The following is a 22,073-nucleotide window of genomic DNA, read 5'->3' on the forward strand; positions in this document are numbered from 1 at the left end:
AAAAGCCTAACTTAAGAAGGTGAGTTAGAGTTTCTGAAATGAGGTCTCAAGGGGAAACCTTGGAACACACTAGCATTTCTAAAGGTAACAGGAGGGATCTGCATCCTGAGAAGCAATTTCAGGACCCTTCCCTCAACATCCCTATTACTTGAGAGAGAAGAGTGAGGGAAGACATAAACAGAATACAACTATAGTGAACTCTATTGGTTACTTTGCAAATTTTTCTTCCCAAGTGGATTGATTGTAGATGGCCCGAGCTTGCTCATAAAGTAAGGAAAAGGAACGTGCAATCTACCAGATGTTGAAAAGAATGATTTAAGTACCACCTTGCACTTGATATATCATCTTGAACTTGAATTTAGTTTTATGTTTCAGAAACAGTTCTCATGTATAGCATTTTAGATGGTGAGATACAAAATGTTTCCTAATTGTTATTTATTGGATTTTATCAATAAGTAACAGAGAATGGAGATGTAGCATAAATGTCATTTTCATTTTGTACCAGTTAGGGTATATGTTCCTCAGAAAGATTATTGCTAGACAACAATTCAGTTGTTTTCTAGAGAAAGCAATGGGTGTATCAGCAATTACATAACCTTTTGCAAAATAGCAGAAGCTCTCAAAATAGTTGAAGTTCTCTTTCTCAACCTATCAGATTCCCCTCTGTAATATGTATTGATTCTTGCTATTCCAACACTCTGAATATTCCAGACACTGTTGTATCCCCGCACATTTCTACTTCTACCTGTTGAGTTACACACCAGTTGTGTATGTTCTGAAACCTATTTGTACCAGCTGTACTTGTTAGTGGAATTATATAATTCAATTATGTTGCATATAAAAGAATAAAATATGTGTAAAGAAAGAGAGCAGGGCCCCACCATTGCCATGAAAATAAAGCTAAATGTTCTGGAAAACCTTTATAAAGGTGAGTCATTTAAAAAAGTGCAACCACAGATTGCTTTTGCATTAGGTGTGGATGCTTAAAGATTTATAGAAGTAGAAATGTTATACAGTCCATTAGATCTGATTATAATTCAAAAAATAAAAAATTATTAGAAAGTGACCAGAAAATAAGAAGTATACAGAAATTAAGAACCACACTCTATGACAACCTTTGGATCAAAGAAGAAATAATTTAGAAAGCAATAAAAGGAGAACATTTCATACCAAACCCCACAGAACTACAGAGAAACTTGTGTTGAAAGGAAAATGTAGAGTCTTAATGCCTTCCTTATTACAGAAGAAAGACTCGAACAATAAAAGACCTTAATACAAATGTTAAGAACAATAGGACAATCCAAAGAAATCAAAAAGAGAGAATTAATGAAAGGAAATGCTGAAAATGAAAAGAATAGTAGCAAGAATAAATTAATCTAAAGACCAGTGCCTTGAAAAAAGATCCAATGAAATATATAAAGGACCTTTCAAAGGCCTGCTAAAGGAAATAAGAGACAAAAAAAATACAAGTTTAAGAACGAGAAAGCAGATGGACCTGCTGATAAAGACTAAATGAGGTAAAAGAGAATCCTATACGTAATTTTATAACAACTTTGAAAGCCTAGATGAAATGGATGAATTCTTCACAAAATATAAATTACCAACATTGACCAAGGAAGAAACAGAATAAGTAATTACTATAGTAGAGCTGGACTGGTGATTAAAGATCTGCTATTAAAACCACTAGCATCACACGGTTTTTGTTTTGTTTTGTTTTGTTTTTGGTGAGGAAGATTGGCCCTGAGCTAATATCTATGTCAATCTTCCTCTGTTTTGTATATTGGACACTACCACAGCATAGCTTGATGAGTGGTATGTATGTCCCTGCCTGGATCCAAACCTGAGAACCCTGGGCCACTGAAGCAGAGTGTGTGAAACAAACCACTATGCCACTGGGCTGGCCCCTAGGACCACATGGTTTTACAGATGATTTCTTTCTAACATTTAAAGGGCATATAACTGTAGACCCACATCATTATAGAATAGTGGCAGAATTCTAAATAATTTACTAGCCAATAAAATCAACAAAGTATCAAAACTATGATCAAGTAGGATTTATTTTAGGAATGCAAGGATATTTTAAAAATATTAGTCCTAATGGTGAAGCTATTTTCATTAAAATCAGCTAGTACTATTCAAAATTGTTTCAGAGAATCTTGTGAACTAAAAAAGACTAACAAATAGTACTAAAAAAAGAGAATAAATGTATCTTTTTGTTTCTGATATGATTGAATACCTAGAATATCCAAGAGCATATCCTCAAGGGATACACCAAACCAAACTACAGAAAAAGTCCTATCAGAAAGAGTCAGAGTTAAGGTGTCTATAAAGAAGATAAATAGTTTCATTCCATATTATCTATAATCAGGTAAAAATGAAAACGTGTAATATATTTCATTTGTTCAACTAACTAAGCTATATAAAAATTTAAGAATACATTTAATAACAAAGGTAAGAATTTCTAAGACGAAAATTATAAAATCTTATTGAAGTAGATTTTACTTTTTAAGATCTAAACAAGCGGTTCTCAATCCTGGCTACATATTAGAATCGACATATAAAAATACTGATGATCAAAATTCACTGTAAGTAATTCTGATTTAATCCTTGTAAGGTGGATCTGAAGCACTGAAATTTATTTAACTTATTTCAGATGATTTAATGCGCAGCAAGGATGAGAAATTAATATTGAAATTCTAAAATTGTATAAAAATTAATATAAAATTCATAGGAAGAAAAGGGTTAGCAGCAGGCTTACCACGCATTCTCTATCTTTCCTAAGCAACACTTAGAAAGAAAAGAGACCAGCTAATGACCAACCTTAATGACCTGCTCCTGGCAAACACACTTAAGGTGTGGAGTAGTTCCTAGCTATGGAGTGTTTTTAGCGGGATGTATCTAGTCTAAATTGCTTATGGTAAACAAACGTTTTATAAATAGATTTATAGGACATGGCTTTCTGGAAAATGTCATGTAAGTTATATAACTTTTGGATTATAAAATGTGAATGTTTAATGACCAAAAGTGTCTCATTCTGCTTAAACGTTATGTTATCACATACACTGTTTAGGGCTGTCCTGTGTTATTTCTGAGCAAGAACACATACCAATATGGCAAGGCAGTATCTCTATGCTTTCCTTATGCCTTATGATTACATATATTCTTGAAATTATTAGTAAATCTTGATATTTGTTACAATTTCTGACTCTTGTAAGCCATATTTGACAATCTGATCTTTGGGTTATTTCATAAGCCCAACGTGGAGTTTGTTGTAATTGAATAAAAAATGGCCATATATTTTATATGGAAGAATAAATACTCTGAAGTAGCCAAGGAAAATAAGGAAAACAAACTTAGAAAGGATTGACCTACTATGTTAGATATTAAAGCATGTACAAATCATTATTATATTGCCATAGGAATGGACAAACAGAGCCAATTTGAGAGTAAAGATATGTATCTCAATTATATCTGATAAATTAATGTATAAATATGTTAAATCAATAGAAAAATATTGGCATTATTTAAATTATCTGTACTACCTTCTACTCATGTGAAGGAAACAATTTATAAAACTACATTTCAAACAGATTACAAAATTTTCTTCCTAATCATGTAACAAAACTTAGAACAAAATCTAGGAACTTCTTGTATAATTCACAGATTTAGCGGAACCTTTGAAAAACAGGACAAGATCTCTGAACTATGTTAAAAAGTTGACCAATTGGACCATATTAAAAAACAAAAAAGACTTCTAAATGCAAAAGATATCTTAAACAAACCAACATATTGAAAAGAGATTAGGAAGAAATTGCAATGCAGATGACGGATAAAGCATTAATATCTATAATTTGCAAAGAGTTCTTATAGAATAATAATAAAAAGGTAACCAAATACTACACAAAAACACTATGAATAGGTAATTTATAGAAGAAACATCTTGAGTAATCATCTTTTTCTTTTGTGATGAAGATTGGCCCTGAGCTAACATCTGTTGCCAATCTTTCTCTTTTTTTTTCCCTCCCCAAAGCCCAAACACATAGTCATATATCCTAGTTGCACGTCATTCTAACTCTTCTATATGGGATGCCGCCACAGCATGGCTTAATGAGCAGTGTGTAGTTCTGCCCCCAGGATTCAAACCAGTGAACACTGGGCCAGGAAACAGAGAGCAGGAACTTAACCACTCAGCAACAGGGCCTGCCCCTTGATTAACAATCTTAATTACCCTTGCTTTATTATAATGCTCTGACCTCAGTGCTGGTGTTACCTATGGTTAGGTATTAAGCCCAGCTCACAGATAAAGCAATAGAATTAGAGTAAGACTCTGGACCAATGCTTCCATCTTAGAAAATGTTCTTAAGGCTCCATTTTTCCAGCATCCACACATGGTGATCCACAGTCAGAACTAGATGATGGCTAGAAATGGACCTCTATGTTTCAAACATAATAATTATAGCTGTGTGGAGTGAGTCTTTGGCTTATCTTCCCACTATAGGAGGTGTTTCTAACTACTGATATGCTTCAGTTCTGTGTGTGTTGTAGAGCATTCTGATATAAGGAGATTACCAATAGAATGGGGAAAATGAACTACAGCATATAAGTAAATAATTTAGTACAACTTCAGAGTGTTAAATGCACCATCTGAGATGCTGGACCCCAAATAATGGAGATTCTTATCCGACAGTCCCTAAATTGAGTGGAGAGGTTTGCTGGGGGTTGTGGGGGGCCCACCTAACTAATAGGAGCCAAGACACAAACTAAAAAAGGTTCTTTAGGAGTATCTGGCATGAAAGAGGCAATGATTATATGTTTTTTTCATTCGTACTCATCCCCATGGATAGTAATACGTCAAAACCAAGAAAAACAATTAACATATATGTAATTTTCCTGATTACTACTGCCTTAAAGCTATATGATCAGTTGGGCTAGATGAACTACTTGCGCTTATTTTCAGCCTTAAAAAAGTGATTAAAAAACTGACAAAAAAATCTGGAACATTTACATATCCATTTTTAATATAAGTTTCCATGCCACTGGGAATGTCTCAGACAATTCTTCCACTAAAGAAATTACTGAGTTTTTATTTTGGGAGAAATTGTGGATGGTTTGATTCCAGTAAGTTTGGTAAAAGTTGAATTCCTTAAAAATTTGAATTAAGAGGGACTTAAAGTTATATTTCCAAAAAAAAAAATTAAAACTGAACCTTGATGTCTCTCTCTTATTTATTATTGGTGAAATCTGTGTTGAACATTAAGTATTTTTAAACTGAATTGAATTTAAATTACTCTGTGAGGGGAGTAAAAAAGTAGAGCTTTTAGAAATAGGTCAAGCTAAAGAGACTATCAACTCAATATAGATTGCTATATATGTAAAATATTATATAGGAACATCATGGTAGTCACAAACCAGAAACCTATAATAACAACAAATAAGTAAGAGGAAAGAAATGAAACATATTAATAAAGAAAGCCAAAAGCCACAAGGGAAGAGAGCAAGAGAAAAAGAAAGGAACAGAGAAGAACTACTAAAACACCCAGAAAAATAAAAGTAACAAAATGGCAATAAATACATATTTATCAATAGCTACTTTAAATGTCGATGGACTAAATACTCCAATCAAAAGGCATAGGGTGGTGGATTAGATAAAAAACCAAGACCCATATATATGCTGCACACAAGAGACACACTTCAGTCCTAAAGACACTCACAAACTGAAAGTGAAAGGATGGAAAAAGATACTCCATGCAAATAGAAAAGAAAAGAAAGCGGGGGTAGCAATACTTCTACGAGACAAAATAGACTTTAAAATAAAAACTGTAACAAGAGACAAAGAAGGGCACTACATAATGATAAAGGGAACAATCCAACAAGAGGATATAACACTTGTAAATTTCTATGCACCCAACATAAGAGCACCTAAATATATAAAGCAATTATTAACAGACATAAAAGGAGAAATAGACAGTAACACAATAATAGTAGGGGATATTAACACTCCACTTACACCAGTGGATAGATCATGCAAACCGAAGATCAATAAGGAAACCACGGCCTTAAATGACATATTCAATCAGAAGGACCTAGTAGATACATATAGAACATTCCATTACAAAACTGCAGAATACACATTCTTTTCAAATGCACATGGAACATTCTCCAGGATTGATCACATATTAGGCCACAAAACAAGTCTCAATAAATTTAAGACGATCAAAATAATGCCATGCATCTTTTCTGACCACAAAGGTATGAAACTACAAATCAACTATAGAAAGAAAATCAGAAAGTCACAAAAATGTGGAGATTAAACAAATGCTGAACAACAACTGGGTCAATGAAGAAAGCAAAGGAGATCTATGGGATACAGCAAAAGCGGTTCTAAGAGAGAAGTTTATAGCAATTCAGGCCTTCCTCAACAAACAAGAAAAATCCCAAATAAACAACCTAACAGCACATCTAAAGGAACTGGGAAAAGAAGAACAAACAAAGCCCAAAATCAGCAGAAGGAAGGAAATGATAAAAATCAGAGCAGAAATAAAAGAAATAGAGACTTAAAAAACAGTAGAAAAAATTAATGAAATCAAGAGCTGGTTCTTTGAAAAGATAAACAAAATTGACAAGCCTTTAGCTAGACTCACTAAGGAAAAAAGAGAGAAGGCTCAAATAAATAAAATCAGAAATGGAGAGGAGAAATTACAATGGACACCTCAGAAATATAAAAGATTATAAGAGAATACTATGAAATGCTGCACACCAACAAATTGGATAATCTAGAAGAAATGGATTAAATTCTTAGAAACACACAACCTTCCAAAACTGGGCCAAGAAGAAGTAGAGAAGTTGAATAGACTGATTACCAATAAGGAGATTGAAACAGCAATCAAAAACCTCCCCAAGAATAAAAATCCAGGACCAGTTGACTTCCCTGGTGAATTCTATCAAACATTCAAAGAGGAGTATCCTTCTCAAATGGTTCCAAAAAATGGAAGAAGATGGGGGGGCTGCCTAACTCATTCTACAAAGCCGAAATTATCCTGATACCAAAACCTGATAAGGACAACGCAAAAAAAGAAAATTACAGGCCAATACCACTGATGAACATCAGTGCAAAAATCCTCAACAAAATACTAGCAAATCGAATACAACAATACATTAAAAATATCGTACACCATGATGAAGTAAGTTTCATTCCAGGGATGCAGGGATGGTTCGACATCCACAAAGCTATCAACATGATACACCACATTAACAAAATGAATAATAAAAATCACATGATCATCTCAACTGATGCAGAGAAAGCATTTGACAAGATACAGCATCCATTTATGATAAAAACTCTGAATAAAATGGGTATAGAAGGAAAATACCTCAACATAACAAAGGCCATATATGGCAAGCCCACAGCTGATGTCATTCTCAATGGAGAAAAAATGAAAACTATTCCTCTAAGAACAGGAACCAGATGAGCATGCTCATTTTCACCACTCTTATTTAACATAATATTGGAAGTCCTAGCCAGAGCAATCAGGCAAGAAAAAGAAATAAAAGAGATCCAGATTGGAAAAGAAGAAGTGAAACTGTCACTCTTGCAGATGATATGATTTTATATATAGAAAATCCTAAAGAATCCATTAAAAAACTTCTAAAAACAATCAATGAATACAGTCAAGTTGCAGGATACAAAATCGACATACAAAAATTGGTTGTATTTCTATACACTAACAACGAAGTAGCAGAAAGAGAAATAAGAATACAATCCCATTTCCAATTGCAACAAAAAGAATAAAATACCTAGGAATAAACTTAACCAAAGAGGGGAAAGTTCTGTATATCAAAAACTATAAAACATTGTTGAAAGAAATTGAAGAAGACACAAAGAAATAGAAAGATATTCTGTGCTCTTGGATAGGAAGAATTAACACAGTTAAAATGTCTATACTTCCCAAAGCAATCTATAGATTCAATGCAATCCCTATCAAAGTTCAAACAATATTTTTCACAGAAATAGAATAAAGAATCCTAAAATTTATATGGAACAACAAATGACCCCGAATAGCCAAAGGAATCCTGAGGAAAAAGAACAAAGCTGGAGGTATCACACTCCCTGATTTCAAAATATACCACAAAGCCATAGTAACCAAAACAACATGGTACTGGCACAAAAATAGACACACAGATTAATGGAACAGAATCGAGAGCCCAGAAATAAACCCACACATTTATGGACAGCTACTATTCGACAAGGGAGCCAAGAGCATATGATGGAGAAAGGAGAGTCTCTTCAATAAATGGTGCTGGGAAAACTGGACAGCCACATGCAAAAGAATGAAAGTAGACCATTCCCTTACACCATGCACAAAAATCAACTCAAAATGGACTAAAGGCTTGAATGTAAGACATGAAACTTCTAGAAGAAAACATAGACAGTATGCTCTTTGACATCGGTCTTAGCAGCATATTTTCAAGTACCATGTCTGATTGGACAAGGGAAACAAAAGAAAAAATGAACAACTGGGGCTACAGCAAACTAAAAAGCTTCTGCACAGCAAAGGAAACCATCAACAAAATGAAAAGACAACCTAAAAATTGGGAGAAGATATTTGCAAACCATATATCAGATAAGGGGTTAATATCCAAAATATTCAAAGAACTCATATGTCTCAACAACAAAAAAAACAAGAACCCAATTAAAAAATGGGCAAAAGACCTGAACAGAGATTTCTCCAAAGAAGATATATGGATGGCTAACAGGCACATGAAAATGTGTTCAACATCATTAGCTATCAGGGAAGTGCAAATCAAAACTACAATGAGATATCACCTCACTCCGGTCAGAATGTCTATAATTAACAAGACAGGAAACAACAAGTGTTAGAGAAGATGTGGAGAGAAGGGAATGCTTGTATACTACTGGTGGGAGTGCATACTGGTGCAGCCACTATGGAAAGCAGTATGGAGTATCCTCAGAAAATTAAAAATAGATCTACCATATGATCCAGCTATTCCACTGCTGGGTATTTATCCAAAGAACTTGAAGACACAAATGCATAAAGATACATGCACACCTATATTCATTGCAGCATTATTCACAATAGCCAAGACTTGGAAGCAACCTAGGTGCCCATCAAGGGATGAACGGGTAAAGAAGATGTGGCATATATACGCAATGGAATACTACTCAGCCATAAGAAATGATGAAATCCAGCCATTCGTGACAACATGGATGGACCTTGAGGGTATATTATGCTAAGTGAAATAAGTCAGAGGGAGAAAGTCAAATACCATATAATCTCACTCACAAGTAGAAGTCAAAAACAATGACAAACAAACACATAGCAACAGAGATTGGATTGGTGGTTACCAGAGGGAAAGGGGAGAAGGAGGAGGGTGAAAAGGGTGTTTAGACACACATGTATGGTGATGAATCGTAATTAGTTTTTGGGTGGTGAACATGATGTAATCTACACAGAATTCGAAATATATTACTATGTACACCTGAAAGTTATATAATGTTATAATCCAATATTACTGCAATAAAGAATAAATTAATTCATTAAAAAAATTACTCTGTGCTCCTAACACTCCAAAGAAAGCATTTGGGAACACCTCACTCCCTTCAACATAAGAAATTGTACCCTAGAGTCCTCTTTGAATAGTACTGTTATTTTAAAAAGTTAAAAAACAATCTGAGACATAATTTTCACTGTCCTTAAAAAGGAAAAGGAGCACTATTAATAAATGGAAAAACTGAAGCACAGAAATATATTCATTGCCTCAGCATGGTATTTCTGCAATGACTGTCTTTCATGTGTAAAGCCCCAGGCCATGCTGTCACTGTTTTTCTTGGCTCAGGAACTACTAAAGATCAGATCCCACTGTTGATGAGAACTTGCTTTGTACGTAAGCAGCATGGTGCCAGCTCTAAGTCCTTCTCAATGATGGTTGGAGACTGGGATAAAGTGACCATCATCATTTGTGAAACATGATTGAGTACATACCATTTGTGACGTGAAAATACCAGATGCCTATCTTAAGCTTGATATTCTTCATGTCAGGGGGCTCCAGATGGTATTCATCGTTCTCTGTGGTATTTTTTTTTTTTTTAAAGATTTTATTTTTTCCTTTTTCTCCCCAACGCCCCCCGGTACATAGTTGTGTATTCTTCGTTGTGGGTTCTTCTAGTTGTGGCATGTGGGACACTGCCTCAGCGTGGTCTGATGAGCAGTGCCATGTCCGCGCCCAGGATTCGAACCAACGAAACACTGGGCCTCCTGCAGGGGAGCGCGCGAACCTAACCACTCGGCCACGGGGCCAGCCCCTCTCTGTGGTATTTTTGAGACTTTAGGGCAAATAGGTTTGGTGAAAAATAAGAGTGTATGCCTTGCCCTTGCTTAAGCACCTGTTGTTCAGGCGTTGGTTACAGCAGGCAAGTATGTATGTTAATAGATTTCTTGCTAGTGCAAAATTTTACTACCTACCCAGTTTCTGTGGAGCCAGACAATTTCTGTCAACTAATCAGCATGCAGATGACAATATCTTTTAAAGGGCACTGTAGATGACAATTATTTTAACTCAACTCCTGAATGGTAAGTACGTATGTCTTTACAGAAAACTAAAAGATGTCATCAGTCCTGAGGGTCATTATCATTTAAATGCAGGTTATTGTCAATCTCTATGCCCTCTTTGTAAATGTGTGGATTTATTTGTTAGGCACTTTGGACCCAAGTGTAGAGAATGGGTGTATGCTTTCAAACTAAGCAATATTTGCAATGCTTTCTGCACCTTGACTACTAATTTTGAACGTAGAGTTTTTTGTTAGAATATTACTGGTCAAACAAGAAATATCAATCTAAATTGTACGGGCTCACCTAAACAAAAGTTGTATTACACTGCTGATATCTTTAAACGTGAAAGATTTTATTTTCTGAAGAATTCTTAGAACAGGATCACTGCCCAGTGGAGGCATAGCCAGATATAAGGGCATTATATTTTTAATCATTTTATTATAGTTCTGTGACTCTAATCAAAGTTTTTTCATTGATCATATTTATCAATTCAATCTATAAATGATCATGAGAAAAAGGTAAGGGGGATAAAAGCAATATGGTGAAGACAAGCTATGCTATTTGTAAATTTTGCTTTATATTTCTGATGGAGTTTAATGTCACAAGGATTGTTGTTATCTAGTTGCTGAATTGTACATAACTGAAAGAGCTCATCAGCAGATTTCACTAGGGTCTATCAAAACAGTCCACGGGTACAGTCGGTTTGAATGTGAATATCTGGCACAGATGAAGTCATTTGAATAAGTGTAGAGAATGGGTGCAGCAAAGTTTTTAATGGAGTAAAGTTAGATTGTAGATGCAGATATAGGGTCAGTATTAGTAGTTAGTAGTTAAGTAGATAGCTGTTAGTAGTAAGTAATAGTAGTAGGTGGTTAGTATTTAAGGTCGGTAGTTAGAGTTAGGCTACTCTGACAGACAACAGAGTGGCTGGAAAAGAGTCATGGAAGAAAGGGAAATCATATGTTCATTAAAATGCTCTTTAAAAATCACATCAGCCCCAAGAAGTAAGAATTTCTACTAAACAATATGCCATTCTTCATTATTTTCTTTTCCACTTTGATTGGCTTTGTTCGTTGGGTTGATATAAATGTGTGCTTTGTCATTCAGAGTCCTGCTGTGATTCTAAGCATTTTTAGCCTCCTGGGTTGACTCTCGATTGAAATCTCTAAAAATTCTCCACCTCTTCAACTCAGCTCCTGTCCCACATCTCCTCCTCTCTGAGGACTTCATCTAGTCTCTGCTTGACCAAGAAGAATGAACCATGTAGTGTAAGTGCCATCAACTTTTCTCCTTTGCTCCTCAAGGTCAACGCCTTCATCCTCTCTTTTCTTTCCTGCCTGTCTTTAAGGAAAACTTGTCTCTCTATTCTGCTGAACAATTTATCCCTCTTCCTAGGTTCTTATTTCCAAATCCTTTCTATGTCTGTCTCTCAAAATTTTCTCCATTAATGCCTCAGGCTAAAAAAAGTATTCAGTTGTTCCTTTTTCTTCCTAAAATGAATTAAACAATATTGCTTGTGTATTCCCGGTCTTCATTCTCCTTGCACTCTCCCACATACTACCCTCTACTCTTGTCCCTGTTTTTACCTGAAATGGTTCCCTTCCATTCTCTGCCATCAAAAATCTACCACCCACCTAGTCCAGTGGTTTTTGAATAATACCCAATGCAGAAGCAAATGTTCTACAAAGGCGGCTCAGAGGCTCACCACAGGGAGCAAGAGAGTGGGCAGCAGATAGCTTAGAATCTCCATCTCCAAACAGAGAAGCTCCAATAAGAATTGTTTTACACATTTGGCATATTTGAGTCCTGGTGCTTTACAACTATTTGAAAATGACAATTTTAATGAAATTGCAGAAAGGTTAAGTGACTTGCTCAAGATTAGTGGCAGATTGAGAGCTAGTACTTGGGTCTTCCGAATTCCTATTCCATATCTTTTTATATTATTCAGGTATTACTGGGGTGGCATTTTTACGTAAGGAATAAAATTCTTCATTAAATGTTCCTAAAGGCTTTTCTTCCATGCCAATATAATTTTAGATTATGGAGTGATTTCTGTTATAAATGATTTATTTCTCTCCATCCAGAGTGGCATATATTGGGACTCTTCTTCATTCAAGCCGGGCTCTTGCGTGTGATGTGAAGAAACTTGATTCTACACTGACATGGAACATGATTTCTGGTTCTTAGCAATGTTGTAACTATAATCAACGTTAGATAATGTCTGAAAGTTTCCAATTGGGTCAGAAGATAGCTTTGATTTGGGGAAATTCCTGGAGATTCAGTCCTAATCTGAGAAAGTATCTCCTCCTTCTTAATTAGTTAAATTTCTGGAAGTAGGAGGGCAAAGTTCTTTCAGAATTGAACTATAGATATTTTGAAGTAACTTTTACTATTCCTAAGCCTGACATCAGATGCAAAATAACTTTCCCTTCACTAGCTTCATTATCCTAACTCTTTTTCTTTTGCACTGTGAACAATTTGGTTCAACTGAAGGGGAACCCATAAGTGGTCCCAGAATGCTTTTGGTTCTGAAACATTCTGACAATAGCTGTTTCATAAAAAGCAAAAGATTTTGGGACTAAGAAATACGGCTGCACATTTTAGGACAAATATTTCCTACGTTTTGTGATCTATCAAGGAATCAAATGTTTTGGGTTATGAAAAATAATTTTAGATCAATTAATACAGTGTGATTGGAAATCTTGCACCTCATTTGGACATGGTTGAACAGTAAAAATGACCTGAAATGTTTCATGAGAAATTATATTTAAGGTTATACTTAAATGGAATAACGTGGAATGCTGATGTAAAATACAACAGTTTGATGTACTTTTATGTACCACAATACATAAATTTAAATCACTTTAAATTATTATGAAATTACCATTTAGTTAACAATAAACTAACAAGACACAGGGATTTTAACAATGTGGTTTTGGAGGTAAAAAAAAATCCACTTTGAATTTTTTTTTTTTACCTCTCAATAGTTTGAGTACAGTTGCTTTTCTCTAATCAACTTTTGTTTTGTTTTGCACATTGTGCTTAATAAGCAAGCATCTTCCATTTGCTGAGTTTTCCGAGTTATCTTGCACTTTGATTTTTTACTCACTTTGCAGTCACAAGATGAGAAATGTAGACACTGTGTACAAACAAGAAGTTCGTGCAAAGTCAAGCTCTCAAAACCACATGCAAGACTCAGTGGCACATGGTTTAGAGCTCACACACTCCAGGATCATGTAACACAGGCATGCAGATGAGAGGAAAGAAAAGCACCTACATCATGAAAATAGAGGAGGATGAAAGAGAATGACATTTTCTTTATGACAATTATCTAATGCAAACCGTATACCCATAACCTTTGCCAGAGTGGAGGAAGGGGCAGATAAGTGACTTTCTGTGGGAACAGGGAAATTGTATATAAATATTATTAGAGGTCAAGTCATTGTTCAAGTTAAGGACTTCTATTCTGTACTTGGCCTCTGCCAGGTTATCTTCCCCAGTTTCTTGCTTTGCAATTCCTTGCTACATCATGCAAAAAAAATCAGAACTAACATTGGAAATCATTTAACAAGCTCTAAACCTGACAGATAACAAGGGTGTTCTCCACAATTTACACGAGAATTAAATTGGATATAAATACCTCCTGTTCTTACCGGTGGGTGTTGTGATTCCATGTATTAAGGTGTGAAGCAGACAGGAAAGAGATAAATCTTTCATAAGTACATTGTAAATAGGCAAGTGGTATATAAACCATATTCATAGGTAATAGAGTCAAACAATGAAAGGTAAATAGTTGTCACAAAATAGACTTTATCACAAAAAATGCTCATAAAACTAGAGTTATATGGAGAGGGGAGGTACAATAAATAATTGTTTTACTACTGTTATTGAAATAATGTAGCGGTACGGAACAACAAAATTGAGTGACACGTGTTTTGATTAAAAATTCTTGACACTGCTTCCACCAACCCAGCATTAGAGAATCCCCAATAGTTGCCGAATGTTTATATCTTTTTAAAGCAATAATACAGATGGAAATATATAAAAGGGATCAATTTGTAGGTGCTTTCCTGTGAGATTAAAGTGTTACCTTGGTGAGATCAATTTATCAAATGAATTTTCAGGAGTAACATTGGGATAATTATATATAACTCATGGAATTCAGTTGTGGTTTTGTCTGAAATGTGCTAATTGATTAGCTCTTCAAATTAAAATTTTTATAATGGCATGCCCTTACTTCTCAGTCAAGTAAATAATACACAGCTATGATACTTATCCATATCTAAATATATCTTTCAAATTGGTCAATAGTTGCAATGCTTTCTGCACCTTGACTGCTAATTTTGAACCTTTGTTTTTTTGTTAGAATGTTATTGGTCAAATAAAATATGTCAATTTAAATTGAACAGGCTCACTTATGCATTGTATTATGCTGTTGATGTCATTAAATGTGAATGATTTTATTTTCTGAGGAATTCTTAGAAACAGGGTCCTTGCCCAGTGGAGGAGTAGCTAGATGGGAGGGCACCATATTTTTAATAGGTCTATGATACTCCACAGAATTTGTATTTATCATATAATTTATCTTTAGTAATCAATCTATACAGTGAAAGAACTAGGTCAAAAGAATGTGTGCAATTCTCCTAATAATAAGAAGAGCTATTTGGAACACAGTAAAGCTATTAATTGTGTTGATTTGTGATCATTGATGGAGTAGGGAAGGGTTATGAAAAGTGATTGTGGATGTTGAATTTGCTTAAAAGTTACGAAGGAATCCATATTTCCCCCTTGAAAGGAAAGATGCATTAAACCAGGTACAGTAAAAGGGCACATAGTTAATTGTCTAAAATATATAAAAATAGTCCTTAACAAAAACATGAAACTTCCTATCATAAAATGTTTATGACATACTTAAACTCCCTAACCTCTCCTACAGACCCTCAAAATGTCCTATGTTTTTAAAGATTTCTGTTTGGGGGCACCATACTTGTTGCTGTTTACTTGCCAAATCTTACTGCACATGGGTCCTAGTGTTTATATGGGTGCTGGCAGCTAGACCATGTGGTGAGAGCCCAAGTCCCAGTTTAGCAAAGCTCTCTCTAATCAGAAGTGAGAACTCTACCACACACAGTTATATCAGTTTGCATCATGTTATAATGCCTTTGCCACACAGTATAACTAGATACAGCACCATGCAATGCCATGAATTGAGAATGAGAGACTATCTCCAGGGGAGAAAATAAACATCCGAGAGAGGAAAACAAAAGCAGGGGGTTCAAAGCTGGTGAGACTGGCTTTTCCATTTTGGCTGTAGCTATAATGCCTGAGGTGCTTCCGTTTTGGAAAACAGAAATACATACCATGTTCATGTCAATGCCATTGGTGTAAGTCCACGCGTGCTGAAAATATTCTTCAAGTCGTTGTCTCAGAGGGTTGGGGATTTGGTGAAAGCGAATGAACTCTTTTACTCGCAGCATCTGCATGTGGTACCTGGCAGTTCCCGAGTATAGTCTTTGGATAATTGCAGATACATTCCCAAAAATGCTTGCATACATTAGTGCTGGATTGGATAAAAAACAAAGTTATGGGGGAAGACTGCACTTGGGCATATTATATCTTGTCAGAATCTCAAGTATTAGATTTTTGATTATCTCAATCCAGTTGTGACGATTTACCATTGGCCTATGGGGAGAAAAGAAGTTTAGCCAATACTGTTTTAAATTTTATAATTTTGATGATATATCTGGAGAGGGAAGAGATCCAAGTTCACCATGGATTCTAAATTAAAGCAAAAACTCAGATTGTTTACAATATCAACCTATAACGTAGAGTGTTGAGGAGAGATAAAAGGCATTTGGAATAAATATTTTGTTTGTGGTGTAATAAGAAGTTATGTCATGGGGTTCCATAGATACGTTTTCTGGAAGTGGAGTTAAAATGTAAATATTTAAATTGTCATAGCTCTGCCTCTCAACCTCAAACCTAACCTTGTAATATTAAAACTCTATTATAAATCTTAAGATTATTTTGAATGCTTTGGATTTGCTTAGGAAGGATAAATTGTCTTAAGGAACTCGGAGTTTCCTTAGCGTATCTACTTGTATACAATTTTTAATCTATTAAAATTGATTTTTATAGTATTTCTGCATGAGAAACAGATATCTCTGGCTTAGAATATGAGAATATAGTTTTATTTTGTAGAGAAAAATAGAATATGCCTTTGTTCTTTCATCTAAGGGAAGAAAGAAACTGCTAAGACAACCCTCGCTATATAGGCAATACTTAGAATACCCGTTTTAGTGCTGCCTGGGCTAAATCGTTATTATTTAACGTAAGCTTTTTAAGGGTCTTCTCTTTCTTTTCATATTTGTATTGGTTTCTAATAATCCTAAAAAAATGCTATACTCTGTACAAAAATCATATCATGATACATGGTCTATATCTTGATCTTTGAGCGTGTGTTAAAATGACTTAACTTCTCGGTCATCTGCTTTCTTTTCCATCTTACCTTTGTCTCTTGGTTAGCGTGGATCTTGTTTACTATAGATGTCCCAAGTAAGAGAATGTCTGAGAGAACGGGGTGGCCCTTGTTTTTATCTATTTAAAGGGATGAAAGTTGGGAGATCTGTAGGGAGCTGAACTGGGATGTGGGAAAGACAGCAATTCTCAGTAAGACAGGCAAGTTGTTTAGTTTGTATCTTCCACAGAAAAAAGACTCAAGCCTAATCTGAGTAAATGAATAGTTAATCATTAGGGAGTTAGCAACACTTGCCTGAAACTGATTTCTATGATCCAAGGAGATTCAAGTGAAAAATATATTTTACTCTTCCTAATTGTAGTATTGGAAATATTTATGCATGCCGTTATGTCTCCAAAGTACCTGTCATGTTCTCAGGAAATAGTTTAGTTAGTACTGAGTAAGTTTACTTGATTTAATCAGAGGGCACATAATCAACGCTAGTTATTTAACCTAAAACACATTACTAGTAGAAGAGTCAGGGAAAACATTCTTACTTAGTTTTTAATAAATACTGTTGTTTTATGCCCATACTGCCATAAAAATGAACCAAATACTAGTTTGGGTCATAAATAGGTATTTCCACTCACTGACAAGATGGCAAAATCTAAATGATAAATTCATGGTTAAATACATGAATGACACCTCTTAGGAAATTTTATGCTAATGGCTTTTTAAATTATAATAAGGCATGAATTCTTTCCCTTTTTTTTTTTTTTTAGATTTTTTATTTTTTTCATTTTTCTCCCCAAAGCCCCCCGGTACATAGTTGTATATTCTTCCTTGTGGGTCCTTCTAGTTGTGGCATGTGGGATGCTGCCTCAGCGTGGTTTGATGAGCAGTGTCATGTCCGCGCCCAGGATTCGAACCAACGAAACACTGGGCCGCCTGCAGCGGAGCACGCGAACTTAATCACTCGGCCACGGGGCCAGCCCCTCTTTTCCTTTTTTTTTGGAAGCAAATAGAGCTAAAGGCTGTAAGCAAGAGAGAAGCACAAAATGCTAATATTCTGTATACATTATTTAGTTAATGCCCACCATCTGCCGTAAAATGTGAATCAAAAGCAAGTTGGCAGACTATAGATAGGTGTTTCTCTCCGCAACTCATCATTTTCCTTAGCTTTCCTTAATAGGGAGTTCTTATTTCATCAAAATGACTTACTTTAGGTTTAGATACTATAGAAATAAAACAGGTATGTCTTAAAACTTTAGCATACCACATCCAAAATCTGATATGCTCACCAAACTAATGAATTTAGTTGGTCATTGGGTATTAGCTGAAACACGCTGATAGAACAAATACACTTGCTTTTCTACCTATTAAAAAAACTGTAACAAAAAAATAAATTGTACTAATGTGCAATTTACATATAATAAAATGAAGCACTTTTAACTATATAGTTCAGTTATTTTTGGCAAATGTACACACTTCTGTAAACACAATCAAGATATAGACCATTTCCATCACCCCAAAAGGTTCCTGTGTTCCTTGACTACCTGCCCACCCATTTCCGACCCTAGATAACCACTGGGCTCCTTTATGTCTTTACAGATTAGTTTGCATTTCCTAGGAGTTCATATAAATGGAGTTATAACGTACATATTCATTTGTGTCTGACTTCTTCTGCTCACATAATGTTTTTGAAATTAATTCTATTTTGTGTGTCAGTAATTTGTTCTCTTTTGTCGCTGAGTAAATTTGCATCATGTGGCTCTGCCACAGTTTATTTATCTCTTCTGTTGACAGAAATCTCACTGTCTCAAGTTTTTGGCTATTATGAATAAAACTGCCATGAACATTTGTGTACAAGTCTTTGTGTGGGCATTTATTTTCACTTCCCATTTAAACACTTAGGAGTGGAACTGCTGAGTTTATAGGAAACTGCCACACTATTTCCTGAAGTTGTGTCATTTTACACTCCCACCAGCAATATATGAGAGTATCAGTCGTTCCACAACCTTTCGAACATTTGGTATTATCAGTCTTTCGTTTTAACCATTGCAGTGGTAGTATAATATCTCATTGGGCTTTTAATTTGCATTTCCCTGATGACTAATAACATCTTTTCATGTACTTATTGGCTATTCATATATCTTCTTTTGTAAAATGAGCGTTTAAATCTTTTGCTCATTTTTAAATTGAGTTGTCTTCTTATTAGGGGCTTGTAAGAATTCTTGATATATTCTCAATACAAGTCTTTTTTTCAGGTCTAAATGTTGAGAATCTTTTTCTTTTGGTCTGTCATTTGCCTGTTCCTTTTCTTACAGAGTCCTTTAAAAAGTTGAAGTTACTAATTTTGATGAAATTCAATTTATCAATTTTTATTTTATGGCTCTGGGTTGTTTTTCCATTTGTTTCAGTTTTGGTGATTTGTATTATTCAAAGAATTTGTCCGTTACATCTAAATTGTCATATTTATTATCACAAAGTAATCTATAATATTACTTTATTATCCTTTCAATGTCTTTCGGATTTGTAGCTACATCTTTTCTTTCACACAAGACATTAGTAACAGGTCTTCTCTCTCTCTCTTCAGTCTAATTGGAGGTTTATCAATTTTATTGATCTTTTAAAAGAGCCAGAATTTATTCTCATTAATTTTCTCTATTGTTTGCTTGTTTTTAATTTTTATTATTTTTATTTTTTCCCTTTCCTCCCCGAAGCCTCAGTGCATGGTTGTATATCCTGGTTGTAAGTCTTTCCAGTTTTTTTATGTGTGCCGCTGCCACAGCATGGCAACTGACAGACTGGTGGTATGGTTCCATGACCAGGAAGGGAATCCAGGCTGACAAAGCGGTGAAAGCATCAAACTTTAACCACCAGGCTATCAGGGCTGGCTCTATATGTTTGTTTGCTTTTTTATGTTTTCTTTTACATAATTGTATATTTTTACTTGTGGGTCCTTCTAGTTGTGGCATGTGGGATGCTGCCTCAGCATGGCCCAATGAGTGGTGCCATGTCCATGCCCAGGATCTGAACCCGCGAAACGCTGGGCCGTCCTGCCGAAGTGGAGCACGAGAACTTAACCACTTGGCTACAGGGCTGGCCCCTCTACATGTCTTTTATTTTATTAATTTTTGCTCTTATCTCTATTATTTCTTCTACTTATATTAGGTTTAATTCACTTGTCTTTTACTAGCTTCTTAAGATGAAAGCTTAGATCTTTGATTTTAGATCTTTCTTCTTCTTCTTTTTTAATGCCAGGTGCAGTAGGACATGTTTATATCATAATAACATCTGGCCCTGCAGCCTTTTTTTTTTTTTTTTTTTGGTGATGAAGATCAGCCCTGAGGTAACATCTGTTGCCAATCTTCCTCTTTTTGCCTGAGGAAGATTGTACCTGAGCTAACATCCGTGCTGATCTCCCTCAATTTTGCATGCAGTACACTGCCACAGCATGGCTTGATGAGCAGTGCATAGGTCCATGCCCAGCATCTGAACCTGCAAACCCCAGGCCACTGAAGTGGAGCACACGAACTTATCTACTATGTCACCAGGCCAGCCTCTCATTCTTCTTTTTTAATAAAAACACTTAAAGCTATAATTTTCCTCTGAACACTGTTTTAGCTACCTCTTACAATTTTTGATACATTCTATTTTGATTTTCATTCAGTTAAAACTATTTTCTAATTTTCCATGTGATTTTTTTCTTTGAACCACAGGTTCTTCAGAAGTGTGTTACTTAATTTCAAATATTTGGAAACTTTCTAAATATCTATCTACTGTTCTTTCTTTAATCTTTCTTTTTCTTTTCTTTTTTTCTTTTTTTTTTTTTTTTTGCTAATTTCTGGTTTCTCTTACAGTCAGAGAAATACTCTGTATGACTTAATACTTTTGAATTTATTGACATTTCTTTTTGGTCCAGAATATGATCTGTCTTGGTGACTTGTTTTCTATCCCAGCATATGGTCTGTCTTGATAAATATTCCATATGCACTAGAAAAGAATGTGAATTCTGCTGATATTCTGTAATTGCCTATGTATCAAGTTAATTGATAGTATTCTTCGTCTTTTATATCTTTACTGATTCATCTTGTATCATTTTCCTTTCACCTGAAGAACTTTATAATTTCTTGTAATCTTCTTATGATGAATTATGTCAGGTTTTGTCTGTCACTTTTGAAAGACAGTTTAATTGAACCGAGATTTCTATGTTGACAGATTTTGTTTTTCTTTTGGCGCTTAAAGATCTTATTCCACTGTCTTCTAGCTTGCATTGTTTCTAATAAGAAATCTGCTATCAACCTAATGTTTTCCCTCTGCACCTTATGTGCCATTTTTTTTCTCTCTGGTTGCTTTTAAGAGTTTTTCTCTTTATCATGAGTTTTCAGTAATTTGATTATGATGTGCCTTGGTGTGTTTTTTTGTGTGTGTGTTTAAGCTATTTGAGATTCACTGAATTTCTTAGATCTGTGCTTCATAGTTTTTATAAATTTTGGACAATTTTCAGCCATTAAAAAAAATTTCTTTTCTACCTTGCCCCTCTAGGCCCCATTTTCTGGGAGTCCACATACACATTTGTTCAAGTCCTTGGGACTGTCTGCTAGTTCCATCATCTCTGTCAATTCTGTTTCTGGATTTTTGGTTTTTATTTTTTCGCTAAGCTCTGATTAGCATAAAACATTATATTAATTCCAGGTGTATAACATAATGATTAGATATTTGTATATGTTGCAAAATGTTCCCGACAATAAGTCTCATTAACATCTGTCATCATCCATAGTTACAGAATTTTTTTCTCATGATGAGAACTTCTAAGATTTTTTCCCTTAGTAACTTTCAAATATGCAATACATTATTATTAACTATAGTCACCATGTTGTACATTGCATCCCCATGACTTATTTATTTAACAACTGGAAATTTGTACTTTTGATTCCCTTGACCCATTTCAACCACCCTGCCCCCCACCTTAGCCTCTGGCAATTACCAATTTGTCTCCTGTATCTATGAGCTTAGTTTTTAAAAAGAATTTTTTCTTTTTAGAT

The 22,073-nt window shown here is 34.9% G+C and overlaps 1 protein-coding gene across 12 annotated transcripts in view; it reads right to left on the reverse strand.

The window, feature by feature from the left end:
* KCNH7 (potassium voltage-gated channel subfamily H member 7) overlaps positions 1 to 22,073 on the reverse strand; it is a 472,129-nt gene that overhangs the window by 38,805 nt on the left and 411,251 nt on the right. For 8 of the 12 annotated variants that reach the window (XM_070581419.1, XM_070581422.1, XM_070581421.1 and 5 more), the window contains one exon: positions 15,929 to 16,128. In XM_070581419.1, coding sequence (XP_070437520.1) covers positions 15,929 to 16,128 — 200 coding nt within the window. Of the gene's footprint in view, positions 1 to 15,924; positions 16,129 to 22,073 lie in introns of all 12 variants that reach the window. The other 4 variants (XR_011528781.1, XR_011528782.1, XR_011528780.1 and 1 more) reach the window with 1 other exon arrangement.

Source organism: Equus przewalskii, chromosome 17, assembly GCF_037783145.1.
Source record: "Equus przewalskii isolate Varuska chromosome 17, EquPr2, whole genome shotgun sequence".
Classification (NCBI taxonomy): Eukaryota; Metazoa; Chordata; class Mammalia; order Perissodactyla; family Equidae; genus Equus; species Equus przewalskii.